General features: G+C 31.0%; 1 protein-coding gene across 5 annotated transcripts in view; it reads left to right on the top strand.

The window, feature by feature from the left end:
- The window catches only part of SA1 (stromal antigen), a 30,015-nt gene extending 12,946 nt beyond the window's left edge, over positions 1-17,069 (top strand). The window contains exons 13-23 of one of the 5 annotated variants that reach the window (XM_088241757.1): positions 398-553; positions 1,182-1,394; positions 1,728-2,075; positions 2,157-2,325; positions 3,658-3,779; positions 3,861-4,034; positions 5,351-5,568; positions 8,571-8,731; positions 9,778-9,832; positions 15,188-15,351; positions 16,932-17,069. In XM_088241757.1, coding sequence (XP_088097883.1) covers positions 398-553; positions 1,182-1,394; positions 1,728-2,075; positions 2,157-2,325; positions 3,658-3,779; positions 3,861-4,034; positions 5,351-5,568; positions 8,571-8,731; positions 9,778-9,832; positions 15,188-15,350 — 1,779 coding nt within the window. In that variant the 3' untranslated portion in view covers position 15,351; positions 16,932-17,069. Of the gene's footprint in view, positions 1-397; positions 554-1,181; positions 1,395-1,727; positions 2,076-2,156; positions 2,326-3,648; positions 3,780-3,860; positions 4,035-5,350; positions 5,569-8,570; positions 8,732-9,777; positions 10,163-13,974; positions 14,116-15,187; positions 15,352-16,931 lie in introns of those variants that run through there. The other 4 variants (XM_088241749.1, XM_088241770.1, XM_088241777.1 and 1 more) reach the window with 4 other exon arrangements.
- Positions 17,070-18,281: the final 1,212 nt, after the last annotated feature.

Here is an 18,281-nt window from a genome sequence, read left to right as displayed (position 1 = left end):
AATTTGAAAAAAAAAAACACTTAACTTCCTCATTTAAATTCATTAAGTTGATAGCCCTTGTATTTGATTATTAGTTGTTACAAATAAAATAAAAAATTACTCATCAGTACTTAATGTTTCATATCGAATAAATTGTTTTTATTTTATAGTTTACTATAAACTTTGTACTGTGAAAAATATCTCCAGTGGAAATTCTTAATTTTTTAAAAACAATACTTTTAAACATTATACAATGCATAGTGTTGAAATGTATTTATAACAGTGGAGATTAAAATAAATTCCGTTCTAATAACTTTGAAATGCGCTCTAAATTTTTCTTGAAAGTATGTAGTAAATGATATTCTTTTAACAAACAGTAAATTTTCGCAGATATTGAAATTTATGTTTCAATCACCAGGTATCAGATGACAGACAACGTCTCACAACACACTTCATACAAACTCTTCCCCCGCTGTTAGAGAAGTATGCTGCTGATGCCGAAAAATTAGCCAATCTTGTATGCATTCCTCAGTATTTTGATTTGGATGTATATACCACTTCAAGACAAGAATCTGTAAGTAGAACATTTGTTTTTCATTGTATAAAATACATAAATTATGTCACATGTTCTAACTTCATGAGACTGCATGCCCTGTGTCGATTTGGAACAAGTATAATGATAGGTAAAAGTATATACAGTCAAACTTGGTTATAATGCTCATGGAAATAGCGAGATCTCGAACGTATTTAGAAAACATTTGTTGACAGTTCAGTTTAGTTTATGGTTTTCTCCGTAAATTTGTTTACTTTTATAACTAACTATTTCTCGGACAGAGCGAACAAAATCCAACAAAAATATTGCCAGCAATTGAGCAAAAACTCTTCAATCTTTTAAAGCATAATTTTCAAAACAAGAACCTTAGTAATAAAATCCAAACGAGCGGCTAACTTAGGACCGGTGCCGCTGGGCTTCGGGATCTGATTGCATTTATGACAACGTGTAACTGTCTAAGTACCTCATTGGTGCTTTCACCGACAACATTGAAAAAGTATCACACATATGGTTGAAATGCGTACTTATAGTGAGGAATCAATAGAAAATAATGATCTGCGCTGACTTCATAAAATTATACACCATCTTTGTTCGGGATTTGCAAAAAATGTTGATTTTACATCATACTTGTCATGTTGTTTATTTGCAGAACCTAACAGCATTATTAGCTAAATTGAAGGAAATAGTGTCAACTCACACTGAAAATGAGTTATTGATAACATGCGGTAAAACGTTAGAAGTTTTGTGTACTGAAGGTACTGCTATTTATACGCGCTGCAATGTTGCACGTTCTACTATTACCGACATGTGTGTCAATAGATACAAAGAAGCTATTGATGAATGGCGTAATCTAATGGAAGGGGTAAGTTATTATATTATATGATAAATTACTGCAGGTACGTTATAATATTTGTGGTACACATAAATGTATACAAGGGATATAATAAAACAGTGAAGAGCCAATCAAAAATGCAACTGGGAAGAAAGAAGAGGAAAATACATGGTAATATTTTAATTTTGTTCAATCAAAGCACGAAGGAAGACAATTTCTTAACAAAATACATAATCAATACTTGGAATATTAATAGAAAAACTAGGGTGTCTGGGTAAATAAGAGGTTATCTTAATTACTAACATTTTAACTTTGTTTAGAATAAGTTTTATTATTTTTAACGCAATATTGTTTAATCATTAGGGTGAGGAGCCTGATCCAGATGAAATATTTAATGTAACGAATTCGTTAAAAAAAGTGTCGATTATGTACGAATGCCACAACTTGAACAGCACTAATATCTGGGACTCTTTGTTCGATGACCTTCCAAAGTGCAAGGAATCCTCGGAATTCCCGACTCAGGCTCTCTCGTATTGCATCAAGTGTTGTTTCTTCTCCATAACATGGAGTCTCGTCGATTTGGAAGACAAACTGTTAAATAATATGGATATAACGTCGGATATACAAACATTGAGAGAAAGATTACATGCCTATATTGACCAATGTAAGAATATTATAAAACACGGATATGATAAAGGACTTAAAGAAGAGGTATTATACTTTTATTTACATTGAACAAATTATTTCGCCATCACTTTGAATATAATTTCTCATTGATTTATATTTTTTCAGGCATATGTATCAATATGCGATCTTTTGATCTATTTTTCTGAAAAACTATATTCAGTTCAGTACAAAGACGAACCAAAGATTCAATGGCTCGTCTATGAGCCGGATGATGATCTAGGAGATCTCCTTAATGCGTTTGTTCATCATTTTGTCTTTGACCAACAGAATTACGGTAAGTTTCATGTGTCTTCTTAAAATATGAATTGATCAATGTTTTACCTTTTCTGAAGATATTATTTTTGTTAATATGTGACCGTAGTATTATTGTTGTTGGAATCTCTTAGTAAGAGTGAAAACATTTTCTAAATTCTCTTAGTGTTACAAAAAAATATGCATTATTTGAACTATTGATACCTCGTTTCAAATTTATGATTCTGTGACATAGATTATAGAATGTAGACAAAAACACTTAGCTGATGTGTGTTTTTTGTTTTACATGTCACGCCGATAAAATAATTGTGACCGCTTACTCATTTCTCGGATTTGGGTAAGAATATTACTATGGTACATAACTCACTGCCAGTTAAAGGTGGCTTATTTTCCCTTAGTAATGACATAGGTACATCTCTCGTGTATCTCCCCCTCACTCCGTAACTTAGCAACTTTGTACAATTTGGTGTGGTTACAAGAAATGTCATTTATTTACAACCTAACAAATTCCAATTAACCATACTAAGTAATGCATATTTTTGGTAACACCCACTTTTATTACATTTTTTCGAGTCCTTATAAAAATTTAGCTGAATTGTTATAATTTATCATTACTAAGGAAAAATTAGCCCTGGTCGCATTCATTTTCTTTCCTTTTAGTTTCAGCCATATTAACATTCCTTTTTACCTTTTCTAATTATTTCTGCGTGCTATGCCATTTTGCTTCGCATCAAATTTTGCTTCTGGGATGTTTAAACATAATTTTACTACTAAAATCAACCTGAACGTAAATATGATGTATCTAAATATGCATGTACCTTTACAACTGTTAAATTATTTTTGGATATTACATAAATAAACATAATTTGAAAACAAGATTCTGCTGATCTCTCGCATAAAGCTTCCCAGTTTTCTGTAGAAAAGGGATGGCCACGATGTTAATTAAGAGTTTGTAATACAATAAACCAGTATATTATCAAAAAAAATCATTATGTTCATTGATAATATTATTTATGCTACATATGTTCCAAAAGATCTTTGATATTGCATAGTTTATTTGGTCGTCCCTTCTATAGATGCGTAATTGATTTTTTTCTATAGATATATAATTTTCTTTTATATTTAGGTCTCACAATTTTCTGCTTAGTGCAATTTTTTATGATATTTATTCACATAATATACAATAATATGCTTCAATGTTTCATTTCATTTTAATATTCAAGCTTTGGTTTCATCTCTGTGCTTTGTAAATGCTTATGAAAACATACTAAATAGAAGATTTTAACCCTTTATTATACCAAATTAATGTACACTACCCAGTTTCATATAAATTCATACGTTTTAGACGGTCAAGATGAAAGAAGGATCGAAGAACTACACAAGAGAAGAAACTTTTTGGCGTCTTACTGTAAACTCATAGTTTATAATGTAATGCCAACAAAACGGGCCGCTGATGTATTTAAGCATTATATTAAGGTATATTTAAGTCTACGATCCAATAAAACTTTCCGACTATCATCATTTGAATGTTTATTATATTCAGTTATTGGTTTACAGTGCTATAATGACTATGGTGATATAATTAAGTCTACACTAGGCAAGGCTCGAGAAATCAGTAAACTAAACTGCGCCCTGACTATGGTTCTCAGTATGCAGAGTCTCTTCACAGACATGCTTCCTCTGTGCAATGGAAGAGTCACTCGGAACATGTCAGAGTTCAATGACTTGAAGGTATGTAAAGTTCACTTTTTATTGGCTTAGTTATTAAAGCATGTTATTATTTGTCATGTTTTATTCCAATTTCAGAAGTTGGGCTATGGACATTTTTAAGTTCTCACAAATAATCTTATGAAATCGATAGTTAAATTGTTGGAAGAGTTATCTATTCTTTCAAAAAAATAATAGTTATAATCCAAATTGATGTTGTTCAATGAGGAACTTCAGCCCTACGGCCTATTAAATTATACGGCAAAGTTTCTTGAAAACAGTACAGAAATGTACAGAAAAAATAATAAAAAATATTTTGATAAAAACGCACTACTTTAAATGACGTCACTGGTTCATGTGAATCGACCTATGATCTGAGAGCTATGGAAGATTTCCGGTATGCTTGTCGCTTCTGGACCAATGGGAAGAACTGAATGAGAATAAGCGGAAATGAACCTCTGACGTTACACGCGGAGTTATTTCAGAAATACAAAACTTTGAAAAATCGTAGCGCCGATAATACGATATATAAAAATTTAAAAAAATAAAATTGACTTAGTTTAACAGTCTATTAACAAAAATTTTTTTTTTTAAAACCACTGAATTCCCCCATTTATATTATATACCAGAATGGTATTGGATTTTTGTAACTAGATTAAACAGTTTATTCGGAAGAAAATACTGCAGTAATTAAATCCAAGTTTATAAAAAAACATTATTGTATTGGAAAATATTGATCTGAGTTTTGGTTTGGAAGTATAATTTACTTGAAATAATCACAAAATTTTTGTTTTATAATAATTTATCTTGAAATGTTACGAAGTGAATGGAAATTCAATATATAACAACTTCATATTATTTTGTGAAAAGCCTGTGATTTATATGAAATCACTATGTTTGTATTAATGAGGAACTTCAGCCCTACGGGGAATTGGATACAAAAAATGTTTTCTTACGCGGGGTAAAAATTAGAGCATTAAATTGTACGGCAAAGTTTCTTGTAAATGTACAGAAAAAATAATAATAAATATTTTGATAAAAACGCACTACTTTAAATGACGTCACTGGTTCATGTGAATCAACCTATAATCTGAGAGCTATGGAAGATTTCCGGTCTGCTTGTCGCTTCTGGACCAATGGGAAGAACTGAATGAGAATAAGCGGAAATGAACCTCTGACGTTACACGCGGAGTTATTTCAGAAATACAAAACTTTGAAAAATCGTAGCGCCGATAATACGATATATAAAAATTTTAAAAAAATAAATTTGACTTATTTTAACAGTCTATTAACAAATAAAAAAATTTAAAAAAACCACTGAACTTCCTCATTGTTTACAGGAATTAGCAAAGCGCTTTGCTCTCTCATTTGGCCTGGATGCTCTGAAGAACCGCGAAGCCATCACAGCACTGCACCGGGCTGGCATCCAGTTTGCCGTACAGGACTGGGGAGGGGTTGAAGGAGGAGTAGACCCTGGCTCTCCTCCACCACACCTCATGTTCCTGGAGATCCTCGCTGAGTTCACCAACAAGTTACTCAAACAAGACAAACGAGTTGTGTAAGCAAAATATTTTTAATAGATGCTTTCATACAATCGAGCATTAATTTATTTTTGTATTATTTTTTTATACTTTTATACATTTACAGAACTCCCAAAGCAGTTGTATTTTGCCTAATATAATATTAGGGTAGGGTGGGACAAGAGTGCGCGGTTTTGGGTTTTAGAATTAATGCAAATAAAACTAAACATTTTAGAACAATAAAAATAAGTTTATTTTAACTCTTCACTATCTAGCTGTTACAAGAAAAAATGCGAGTAGTCTAACTCTTACCTATTACTACACATAATTTAAAAGTCAGTGCGCCCACTCATGCACACCCTGCAGCCCAAGTGTGTACACCAGTTCGCAAACAGTATATGGTGCGATTATCAAAGACAAAAATCACAAACATAATCTCCAGATCCCAAATAACAAGTGCATCTATCGTGCCCCCATTCCTGGCATATTTTGCACTGAATCAATGGTTCCTTAAATATTTCTCCGCAATCTGGCCATTTCAAGATTTTTTTTGGATCTTGCTGAGATTTTTTAAACATTTTTTATAAAGGAGCCGCTTTTTTCTTTGTTTTAGTATTTCTACTTGCTTCATCTTCTTCTAATTTATGTTTGTATGGAGAACTGTTGAGAATTTCCGATTTTTGCGCGAGCACCCTTGCACATTTTGTCGTTGCGCACTCTTGCACAGCCGGCGAATATTTTGTCAAAAACATACTACTACCGTCATCTAATGAAACCTTTCAAATTTTGGTCGTATGGCAGCTGATTAGATAGATTTGTAATAGAAACAACCATACAAAAACAATATATTGCATGAAACCTCCATATGAGAGAATTTCCGGAATAGATAAATATCATAAAAAACAAGCAAAAAAGCGATTCGCTTACCTGCAATCGTTAATTGTCACCTAGAACACTCAGCAGGCAACAGCAACACAGCATCACTTTACACTACCTACTAGATTTTTTATCTGTTCAACCTTATTTAGGGGAACTAGGTAATTTTAAAACTAGCGATTTTTAATTAACCACTAATAATACATATCTGTACCTTAAAGGATAAACCACGGGAGTCACATTGAATGAAATGTTCAGGAAACAAGATTTTGTGATTGTGCGATGCCCAAAACATCGTAACTTTTGAACCAAATGAGATAATTCAAATCTATTAAGAATTTTCAATGTAAAATAATAATTATTTTCATAATAATAGTACTTCTTAAGATATCGTATTTATAAGACAAAAGTGGACTTCGGTGTTTCATTTGCATATAAAATAGCTTATTGCGATACTTTCTACATTATTAACTTCAAAACGGCAAAAAGTGGATTCCCGTGCTTCATCCTCTAATGCAGCATTTCCCAACCGCCGGTCCGGGCACCGGTACCAGTCCGTTGAGATTTTCTGCCGGTCCGCAGAAATACTAGTCTCCCATTTTAAAATTCCTGTACTAAAAAAGCGTCATTTGTTATTTCTATGCGTGTTATAATATAATATTAAAAACCAATAAACAAAATACTACATAAATAAAAGTTTTTATACCTGCGTTACCGCTCGCAAAATTTTTCTTCTTTTTTCACCAGTCCGCAGGCTTAAAAAGGTTGGAAAACGCCGCTCTAGGGTACATCTGTACCCACTGAATGCTACAAATGCACAAGTCAGGGTGAATCAAATCATAAAATGATTCGAATGTATCACGACTTGTTTGTAGCATTCATGGAGGATATGAACCGGGTTGTGGTCCCATGGTAGTATTGTGGACTCACGGACCAAAGGTCCGAGGTTCAAATCCCACTTTACCACAACTCTATTTCCATTTTTCCAGCCCAAGTTCTCTGCAGTTTTTAGGAAACGGTCTGAAAATTTAATAATTGGAGTAAATAAGTATTTCTCAAGTATTTTCACTTTTTTTTTTTTTTTTTTAAGTGTTTTTAGTAGTTAACTAAAAAAATTTTTTATAGCTGATTTTTAAGTTACCTAGTTGCGGTAACAACTTTATAATTAAAATGCATTTCATAAGGACAATATTATGGAGATGAATTATTTGGATGTGTTTAAATTTTTAAAAATTGACAGAATTATGGATAAAAAAGCTAATATTAGCACTTATTTTTTATTTTTTGATATCAATCATATTCTTCCAGTAGCCTTTATTTAAATTTTTAATAAATTGTATACCCAGCCTTTATTTAAATTTAAAATAAAATGTATACCCACACACCGGCCATTGTAAAATGCAAATAAAAACTTAAAATAATAATAAAATAAAAAATGCTCTTCCATAGAAAAAAATTTAAATTGTTTACAAAATCATTTTACAATAGTCTTATTATTTTTTTTAAGTCATAAAAAAAAAACCTTTTCTATCACGGTAATGAGGAAGTTCAGTGGTTTTTTTTAAAATTTTTATATGTTAATAGACTGTTAAACTAAGTCAAAAAAAAAAAAAAAATTTTTTATGTATCGTATTATCGGCGCTACGATTTTTCAAAGTTTTGTATTTCTGAAATAACTCCGCGTGTAACGTCAGAGGTTCATTTCCGCTTATTCTCATTCAGTTCTTCCCATTGGTCCAGAAACGACAAGCAGACCGGAAATCTTCCATAGCTCTTAGATTATAGGTTGATTCACATGAACCAGTGACGTCATTTAAAGTAGTGCGTTTTTATCAAAATATTTATTATTATTTTTTCTGTACATTTTCAAGAAACTTTGCGATTCAATTTAATTCTTTAATTTTTACCCCGCGTAAGAAAACATTTTTTGTATCCAATTTCCCGTAGGGCTGAAGTTCCTCATTGCAAATGTTCATTCTATTAAGCAATGTATTTTGTCTGGGCTAGTGGGCTTTCCAACCTGTTTTTAACAACAATTTTTTTTTCGTATGTTTATTTTCCTATGTTACAAATAACTGTTGAAATAGGGTATTATTCATGAATTTAGGGCAACTAAAATTGTACAACAACGTAATTTAATTAAATGTGCAATGTAATATTTCAGCCTCAACTTATTGGATCAAAAGATTGCTGCAGGAATGCCGTCCTCTCGGGGAGAAGATTGGCAACCACTCCTGACGTATAGAAATACTCTCGTTCACGGAGAAGCTGAATTACCCCCACAAACCTCTAAACGAGCATACACCAGAAAACGAAAAGATCTTGGTAAGTTAAGATTATTTTTACACAAATAATGACAATTATTTTCAGACTTTATGCAGTTTCATTACCTGTGAGGTGCAATCTTTTTTTTTTTCAGAGAAATATTACCGTTCTTTTCCTAAAAGAGACATTTCACTTTAATGTAGTTATGTAGAAAGCAGCCAACCATAGAAAAGTAATACTGAGATAATAGCACATTTGTGAAAAGAGTGAATAATCAAATCTACACAACAGTTGGAAAATTTTTGACTTTGACAAATGATAAACAATTAATACATTAGTTTTTTTATACTTTAAACAAGTATCTAATTACGTATTGACTAGTTTTAGTCGTAGTTTTAAAGTATTGTAAGATTCTTCTAGAGCTGTAGGCGTTTTCTGCAAATTGAGAAATGCCATTTTTTATATCGTCATTATTTTTATAAGGTGATTATTACAGTTTTTTGTATGAAAGCAGCCTGGCTGTTTTTTGCAGAACATAGTATTGACCTTACTGCACCCGATAATACCAATATCGTATTTTTGCAAAATTGTGGACTTGCTGCTTTCTGCATAACTACATTCAATTTTGATGGCCATTTTCAATGAGTTGTAAATAACCCACTATTTGAAAACGGGAATCAAATTGTGGTAGGGTGGTATTCGAACTTTGGTCCTCTGTTCCATGTATTCGCGAGACTAACCACGGGACCACAACCCGGCTCATCTCTTCCGTAACATTTACTAGAAAATTCATCACCCAATACTTTTTTATGAGTTGGTTATATAAAATAACCAACTCATAAAAAAGATTGGCAAAAGAATGGAAAACTAAATGAAGTCTGTATTTGCCAAATGAATTAATAATTTCCTGTTAGAATTGGGTCGAGATCTCATTCGCGCATACAGTAAAATATGTTTGAAACTTTTGTATTAAATAGTGTAAAGTTTAAGTCTCTGGAACAGGCTATCCTGCCTTTGAGGAACCTCGTTTATTATTTACTTATTAAAAGTGTGAATTTTACATTGAAAAGTTTTTATTTCAACTTTTGAAAATGTCTTTTTTCCAGGTCATCATGACGAGGAAGAAGAGGATAATGGCGACTCGGATCAAGAAGCCCAACGGTATTTGTATTGATGTTCTGTCAATAAATACTTCACCTAGCCGCTTCTTTCATGATGCTTATTAAATCATTAGAGTATCTTCATTTATTTATTCATACATATTCATGTTGCGAATTTTCATTTTACCATATTATGTATTAGTTATTTAATTTTAGCATTAGTCAAATTCAAAACACTTTCATTCAATTGTACACCATTTTATTGTTTTCTTTCTCTCTGTGTTGTTTTATTTTAGTAAGTTTTTTTTGTTGTATTATCGAAATAATTATTTTTTAAATTTGTAGCGCTTATTTATTCTTTATTATGATTATTACATTAAGTTTGAAATATTGTTGCCCTAGTTTAATTTATGCATGTGTATATTTTTTATATTCCCTGTATTAAGGATATTAAGGATATTATGACATTTAAAAATATATTTCATTCATAAATAATCTGGAATTATGTTTAGAGTAATTCTATTAGATTAGCGCCGTAAACTTGGGCAATGATGTTTTTTGTTAATGGCATTATTTTTTATTATCTGTATTTTTTAAAAACAATTTAAGAACTTGATAAATCCTTAACCCTCAGAGTGTTAAGCTCTTCATATACAATGGCAACCCCAGTGGTGAAATGACTAAGACGCTTGACATTTATTTTTATGACTAATTACATACAATTAGAAATCATCCTCATTAGGATGGATTGCCTTAAAAAAAATAAAAAAATACATACAATTTATACAACATAATCCCACAAAACATGTTTTTAAAAGTCTCGCTAAGCCAATTGATATGGCTTTTGAATCCTGGTCAGATGCAATAATTGGGTGATTTTTCTCAAACTTGGGTCTTTCTTGTGGCATAATTCACCATTGTAAAATTTTTTTTTTTTTTTTTAATCCAAGCTCTTTTTATTTACTCAAATATTCAAATTTTCTGACCATTTCCTAAAAGTCGTAAATAACTTGTTAAAAAAAAATGAAGATCGAGTTGTGGAAGAGTGGGATTTGAACCTCTTGTTGACTGTCAATGTTAATTGTCAATTAGGCACATATATATGCATAGATTTTGGTATGTGGAGGGCAAAAATATTATTTTTTTCATTTAATTCACTAACATAATTAAGTTTATGATAATTCTTAAAGTTATATTAGTTCTGAACTACCTCAATAAAGCATAAATAAATAAACATCAACGGCGAACTCATTAGCAATCTCAGATTCGTAGATGATATTGTCCTATTTGCTAAAGATGAGATAGAACTCGAAAACATGATAAACGAAGTTAATACAGCATCCCTGAAAATAGGCTTGAAAATGAATGCTTCAAAAACTAAAGTAATGAGTGATGCAAACCAATCATGTAACATCTTCGTAAATGGAGAAATAATTGAAAAGATTGATAGTTATATATACTTAGGACATGAAATAAAGCTCGGCAAAGATAATCAAGAGGTAGAAATAGAAAGAAGGCGAGGTTTAGCATGGGCCGCCTTTGGTAAGCTCTCATATATCCTAAAATCTCCGAAGTATTCACATTACTTAAAGAAGAAACTTTTTGATGCTTGTGTTCTCCCTGTATTGACATATGGCTGTGAAACTTTTGTGTTCACGAAAAAAAAATTACACAAATTATCAGTGACACAGAGAGCCATGGAAAGGAGAATGCTGGGTATTTCGTTGAGAGACAGAAAAACCAATACATGGATTAGAGCGAGAACAAAGATCACCAATGTGGTCCATAGGGCTGCCAACCAGAAATGGAGCTGGGCTGATCATATAGCCAGAATCACAGACTCTAGATGGACCAAAAAAGTCCTAGAATGGCGACCCAGAACGGGTAGAAGAAGTGTCGGCAGGCCTCAGACAAGGTGATCTGATGACATAAGACGAGTTGCAGGAAGTGGTTGGATGCGGTTGGCTCAGGATAGGGAAATATGGAGACTAAAGGGGGAGGCCTATGTTCAACATTGGACAAGAGACGGCTGATGATGATGATGATGAAATAAATAATTTCGTCGTCTTGATGGTGAAAAGACCTAAGTGAAAAATACCTAATCTCTCTTGTAACAAACTTTTATGCAAGTTTTTCTTTTGAAATATGTAGTCCATTCTTTAACTATATTTCTAGAGTGTTTCATTACCCTAGCTGAACAAATTTCAATACATACTATGATCATTATTTTTTTGTTAACCTAGTCACATAGTTGTTTTTCTCAAAACTGGCCACCACCAAAATGTCAATTGTATCTAATACAATGAGGAAGTTCAGTATCTTTTTTTTGTTGATGGAATTTTAAACGAAGCTAAATTTTTTTAATATATATATCGTATTATCAGCGCTATGATTTTTTTAGAGTTTTGTATTTCTGAAATTACTCCTCGTGTGACGTCAGAGGTTGTTTTATGACAGTTCTTCCGATTGGTTCGTTTACGGTGACCAAACCGGATATCCTTCATAGCTCTCATATCATTGGATGGTTCATATGAACCAGTGACATCATTCAAAGTAGTGCAATTTTATTAAAATATATTTTTTTTTTTTCTTACATTTTACCGTACAATTTATTGCTCTAATTTTTACCGCATGCAAGAAAACATTTTTTGTATCCAATTTCCCGTAGGGCTGAAGTTCCTCATTATTTTGAGATAAATAGAAACATTTGATCAGATTTAAATATTGCAAATACCTTAAATAATAGTAGCATATATAATTCCATCAATAAAAACGGCACCGCACTCTGAGTGGTAAAGACATTTGTACTATTTTGCTCTTTGTATCTATGTACTGTTCTTAAGGATTCATTAACTTCTTAAATTTTACTGTATAGTTGGGTTTTTGTAGCATTTTAATAATTATTTAGAACCATCTTTGCAGAAACTTGTGTATTTTTTAAAAATGATTTTTATTTAGTTCATGTTTTCTGTAGAAATATTAATGTAACATAAAGTTAAATCAATGTAAGATCGAACTTCGGTTATTGAAATACAAAAATAAATATACTATAAATGAACACTAAAATAGTATTTACGCTTTTCAAAATTTCATCTGAAACTCGATGTTTAACCCTTTGCACTCGAATGTTGCCATAGAGGCGCCAAACATGGTCTGCCGTATCTCTCGAGTGCCGCTGCTCTGGGGAAAAAAAAAACTCATTTCTTGACAATTTAAAAATATTAGTTTTTTAAGTTTTCAATATTATTTAATTGAGTATCATTTAAATACTATTAAGTAATAATAATTTATCGAGGAATGAGTAATATTTCATTCAAATTTAACATTAATGCAGAACTATTCAGGTATAATTTAATATCACAAAGTGTAGCCTAAGTTACAAAAAACTAAAAAATATTCAGCTATCTTTTTATAAAAGTTCAGGATGGTTTTGCACATAATTGTTTAATGAATCTGTTATGGATTTATCTTGTGCCTGCGTAAAGTTGTACGTACTGCTGAAAGGTAGGTTAGTTCTGCAGAGAAGTGTATTTTTTATGATCTGACAAGTGAGAGAGCAAGTGAGATATCAACCCATAATGAAATCTTTTGTTCAGACAAACATGTCCCAAGGTCGACACATATCCTTTCCGGGTATATTATCACCTTGTAAGCTATCTGTTCTGAGAAATATTATAACTCAATGCGTACTGCACTGTTATGTTGCAGTCACGCTCCAATAATGTTTTCGTGATTATTTCGTCTGAAAGTATATCTATCAAAATAGAGGAGTGAAATGATGAAAGGGAAATGAAAAAATTCCAGGTGGAAGGAAAGAATCAAAGTTATATTTTGAAACTTGCAAAAGTAATACTGGACTTCTTGGGGATTGTAATATAAAATACCATAGCAAGAAAAACTTGAAATAATAATTTTTCTGTTCATTCTATTTCTTACATATCTATTTTAACAAAACAAATGTTAAAATATATTTTATTTTATATGTTTAATTATATATCAATATAAATGTTTTTTTTTTTCTACTTGAAAAAATACCTTGTGTTGGCAGTGTGCACAAAACAAAAACCTTTCAAGTGCAAAGGGTTAACTGATTGATTATCATTTATTTACATAATAGATTTAATTCATTTAGCATTTTATATTTTCGATGTAGTCTTATTTACATTATCATTTTGTAATACTAAATTGTTTGATGTATTGCAGGTACTGAATCCAAAGGAGTTAATATTATAACATTTGGCAATAATGTTTTATATAAACTCATAAATGTCAGGATTTAGTAAATAAAGTATTTTGGTGTTTTGTGAATGCAGTGGTGCATTTGATATATTTTTCTATGTACATTACTACTTTTTTAAGGGTGTAAAAATAAGTAATCTTATTATGTAGATTTATATTATTATATACATTTTATATTAATATTGTTTTTAATTTGTAACTATATCAGTTTGATCAAAATGCCTTTTTAAAAATAATATCTTTTATTAAATAAATGTAATTTTATAATTATAATCTTTTACTACCGTGGCAATAAGTATATCCTTAAATAATTCCATTGAATTCCTGAATCCTTTCCTGTTAACTAAATTATAAACCCTTGAAACACCTCTTTATGTGTTTTTCCTTACAGATGGAGATAAATATTTTTAAGAAACCGGTTTAATGAATGGCTCGGTAGTTCCATAGCTTCTTTTTTTTAATGGCATATGCGTTTAACAAATTATAAAAAATGTAATCATAAAAACAAAATAATTTTTGGCAAACGGGGAAAAAAAACAATTACATCACCCGTAAGTTATTTTCACAATACAATACTACATTCCACTGCCATTAGACGTTTTTTATCCTGCCAATCGACTTTTGATACTTGACAAGTTTTTGAAAGCATTTTTGAGTAAATAATTCCTAACCTTAATCGATTTGTAATTTTTTACCATTTTATGATCAACTCTACACTTTGGAAAGCTTTCTTTGCTGTAATGTGATCATATTCATATGTACAATATTTGTACTTCAAAATGTAAATATTACGCAGTTTGACTAGTTCAAAAATATTTTACAAGAACATTTAGCTTCCACTTTGAACCATCTCTTTTCTAACCACAAGTAATTATAACTTTTTCACCGTTATTCACACCCATTTATGTATAGGGTACTACATCAATGCACCAATTCCAATTATTTAAACTATGTCAATGTGACTTACGGAATTATAAAAAATATTGTATCTAAAACATAGTAGAAAAATTTATAATCAAACGAAAATTACTACGATGTATATATTTTATTTTATAATAATAATTTCAAAACCTATTACATATGTATGTTAAAATCTTTTGTGTAATTGTATATTTTTTTTATTATTTACCTTGTCCATTAGAGCTCTGTTTTTTTGACATCTATATTTAATGTATAGCAGGCCGAGGAGAAAAGAAAAAATAAGAAGATTGAATATTGTGACACGCAAAAGATGTATGCCTCGAAAGAAGAAACCAATCAGTAGCGATACTTCTAGCGGTGATGATATGTCGCAACACATTTCCCCCGTGTCTTCTCCGAGTTCTTGTCCAGATTCTTAAGGTAATATAATCCATGTGTAATTTGTATGGATGATGCGTGGAAATAGATAAGATGGGCTGAGTCGATGGATTGTCAATAAACGAAACTGACTAAAAGTTTTTAAATTTTCGCAACCTTTTAGAAAATAGTTTCACTCACCTAACTGCAAAATGTGTTGAGCCACTAATTTTACAAGACATTTATTTTTAAAGTGTGCTTTTGATACATGTTACGGCGGTCGGCCTGTAATTAAACGAATTAGGAAAATATCTAAAGGCAGGATTTGGTCCAGTAGTGATGTTGCTGGTTTTTGATCCAATGGTTATTTACATATCCCAAAATGTTTAATATTTCTTTAGTTTAAGTTAACTAAGACTGAAGATAATTTTCCGTTGGTATGTCCAAATCTCTTTATTTTTAAAGTGTGCTTTTGATACATGTTACGGCGGTCGGCCTGTAATTAAACGAATTAGGAAAATATCTAAAGGCAGGATTTGGTCCAGTAGTGATGTTGCTGGTTTTTGATCCAATGGTTATTTACATATCCCAAAATGTTTAATATTTCTTTAGTTTAAGTTAACTAAGACTGAAGATAATTTTCCGTTGGTATGTCCAAATCTCTCTAGACACGTCCTGGAATTATTCAAAAGTAAAAATATTTTCAAAGATAGAAAAAAAAACTATTCACTTTTTCATTTTTCGTTAATGTTTATAAATCCACCATTTATAGGGTTTTGTAAAAAAAACATTTATTGATTTATCAACGTAATTTTTAATACTATATATTTTTTGCACCGCAACAGGTCAAGAGACTCAATACAGTTGTGAATGCACAGTTGTGAATCGTACAGAATACCCTGGCTTGAAAAAAAAAACATTTTTAACGTTTGTCATCTTACCAGGAACTCTCCTTGCATTAGACAAGCATCATATCCATAAGGAAACATTTGAAAAAAGTTTTCAATTTTGTATAGGTACTTTTTATTTACGGACGCAGCAAACTCAAGCGGAGGTGATACGGTTGGTTTAGTCATGTACTGCACATGCCTCCCGAAAGCCTTAACCAGGCTTGCCTATTTTACAAGGCATCAGGTTCTCGGCGCCCTGGACGTCCGCTGCTGACTGTTCATTGACAGTTCATATCAAAACTACGAAGCGCAAACCTGACTTGGGAGGATGCACATGTGGCGGCACCTGACGACCTGACAGAGATGCCTGGAGGATCTTTGTGGACACTATGACACGCTCCATCTAGGCAGCGGACATGGAATGATGATGGATTTTTATTTTACCATTACGCTTTTATTAGATTTCATATTTTAAAAAATAATAATTTAAGAATGGCTATGCATACTCGTAAAATGTTATTTTTTTTAATTTATCGTATAATTTACGAAACTCCTAATTTTGGTTTAAAAATTTGTAATATATTGCTTTTTTTAGCAATATATAACAAATTTTTAAACAAAATTTGTCATAAAAAGTTGTGCTAGAGAGGGGTAGAACCTGGGATGTCTGATCCAGGGTCTGCAACACTATCACAGGGCCACAACCCGAATCAATAATATAATAATTAATTTAATGTTTTTATTCTCCTACAGATGGCCCAAACATCAATTTGATGAGACAAAAGCACAAGATTTGTTTTAAATATATTTCAAATAAATAAAAATTTATTTGTTATTCAAATAACTTTTGCTTTCATATCATTTTGAAACATCAATTTGATGAGACAAAAGCACAAGATTTGTTTTAGATAAATAAAAATTTATTTGTTGCTAAAAAACTTTTATTTTCGTATCATTTGAATAAAGATATTAAAATATTAATGGTTGGTGTTTAATTTTAAAATAAGATTGAATTATATGCAGAGTATTTTTTTTATTTCGCAGGGAATTGGTAAAAGTAGAGAAGAATCATTGAGGACCGTTTTTTTCAAAACGCGGCATTCGGTTGAAATGTAATATTTTCAGGAGAGGGTTTTGGAGGATCATCGGTTACATGAAGGTAAGGTTATTAGTCTTAGGCTTCGGGTGCCCGTCCAGGAAATATTTATTTATTTGTATTATAGAAACATACAGTAAACAATGATAAAATTATAAATTGAATATAAGGTTGAAAGACAGGCTAGTAAAGTTTCTAAATAAAAATCATACGTTAAAACGTATGGTAATTTAAAAATTATGGTACATTCTTAAATGTGTGCATGCGTAAACATATAATATGTAAGAGTAAAAACCATTTAGATAAACGTAAAAAGGTGGTGTAACTTTTCATTGGTAAGTAGGTACCTAGGTACTTGTTTACGATTGATTCCAGAACTTAAAATAATTCATTTTCAAGCATAGAATTATTTTTGCAAATGTCAAACCCTGCTTTTCTCACCAACAGGGGTGCACTGTATTTAGGAATGCGATTTTCAAAAACGCATTAAATGTCGGTCACTATTATATTAGAATTATCAAAAATCCAGTAAAAATAAATAAATATTTTATTTTATTTATTTATTTATATACGGCATTTCTGCCATTTACATATATGTGGTATAACGATTGCTAAGAAATAAAAATATTAAAAATAAAAAAAATCGAGTATGAAATATTAATATACTCGTACTGTACACATTATTAATTACTTGAAATACATATTTTAAAGAAATTATACAATAACAAAATACATTAATCAATCAAATTATAACTATTCCAACCCAATCTTCTGAAGATGATTTGCTCTTTTTGATAAAAATATGTTGTTCACTTTATTTTTTAAGTTAGGCAGAGATAAACTAAATATATCAAAATGTGATGCATATTCATTCCCGGTATTCTGTAATCTAACAATAGGTGAGTTATATTGAGCTACCGTTCGAGAATTTTGACAGTAAAATATTGTAGATGTTCTGCTTAATCTAGGTGGTACATAGAATGAAATCAATTTCAGTAGATCAGGGG

Source organism: Micrasema longulum, unplaced genomic scaffold (genome assembly GCF_059751315.1).
Source record: "Micrasema longulum isolate JH-2025_06_02 unplaced genomic scaffold, ASM5975131v1 h1tg000132l, whole genome shotgun sequence".
In the NCBI taxonomy this organism is placed as follows: domain Eukaryota; kingdom Metazoa; phylum Arthropoda; class Insecta; order Trichoptera; family Brachycentridae; genus Micrasema; species Micrasema longulum.
This window is presented reverse-complemented; position numbering and strand designations above follow the sequence as displayed.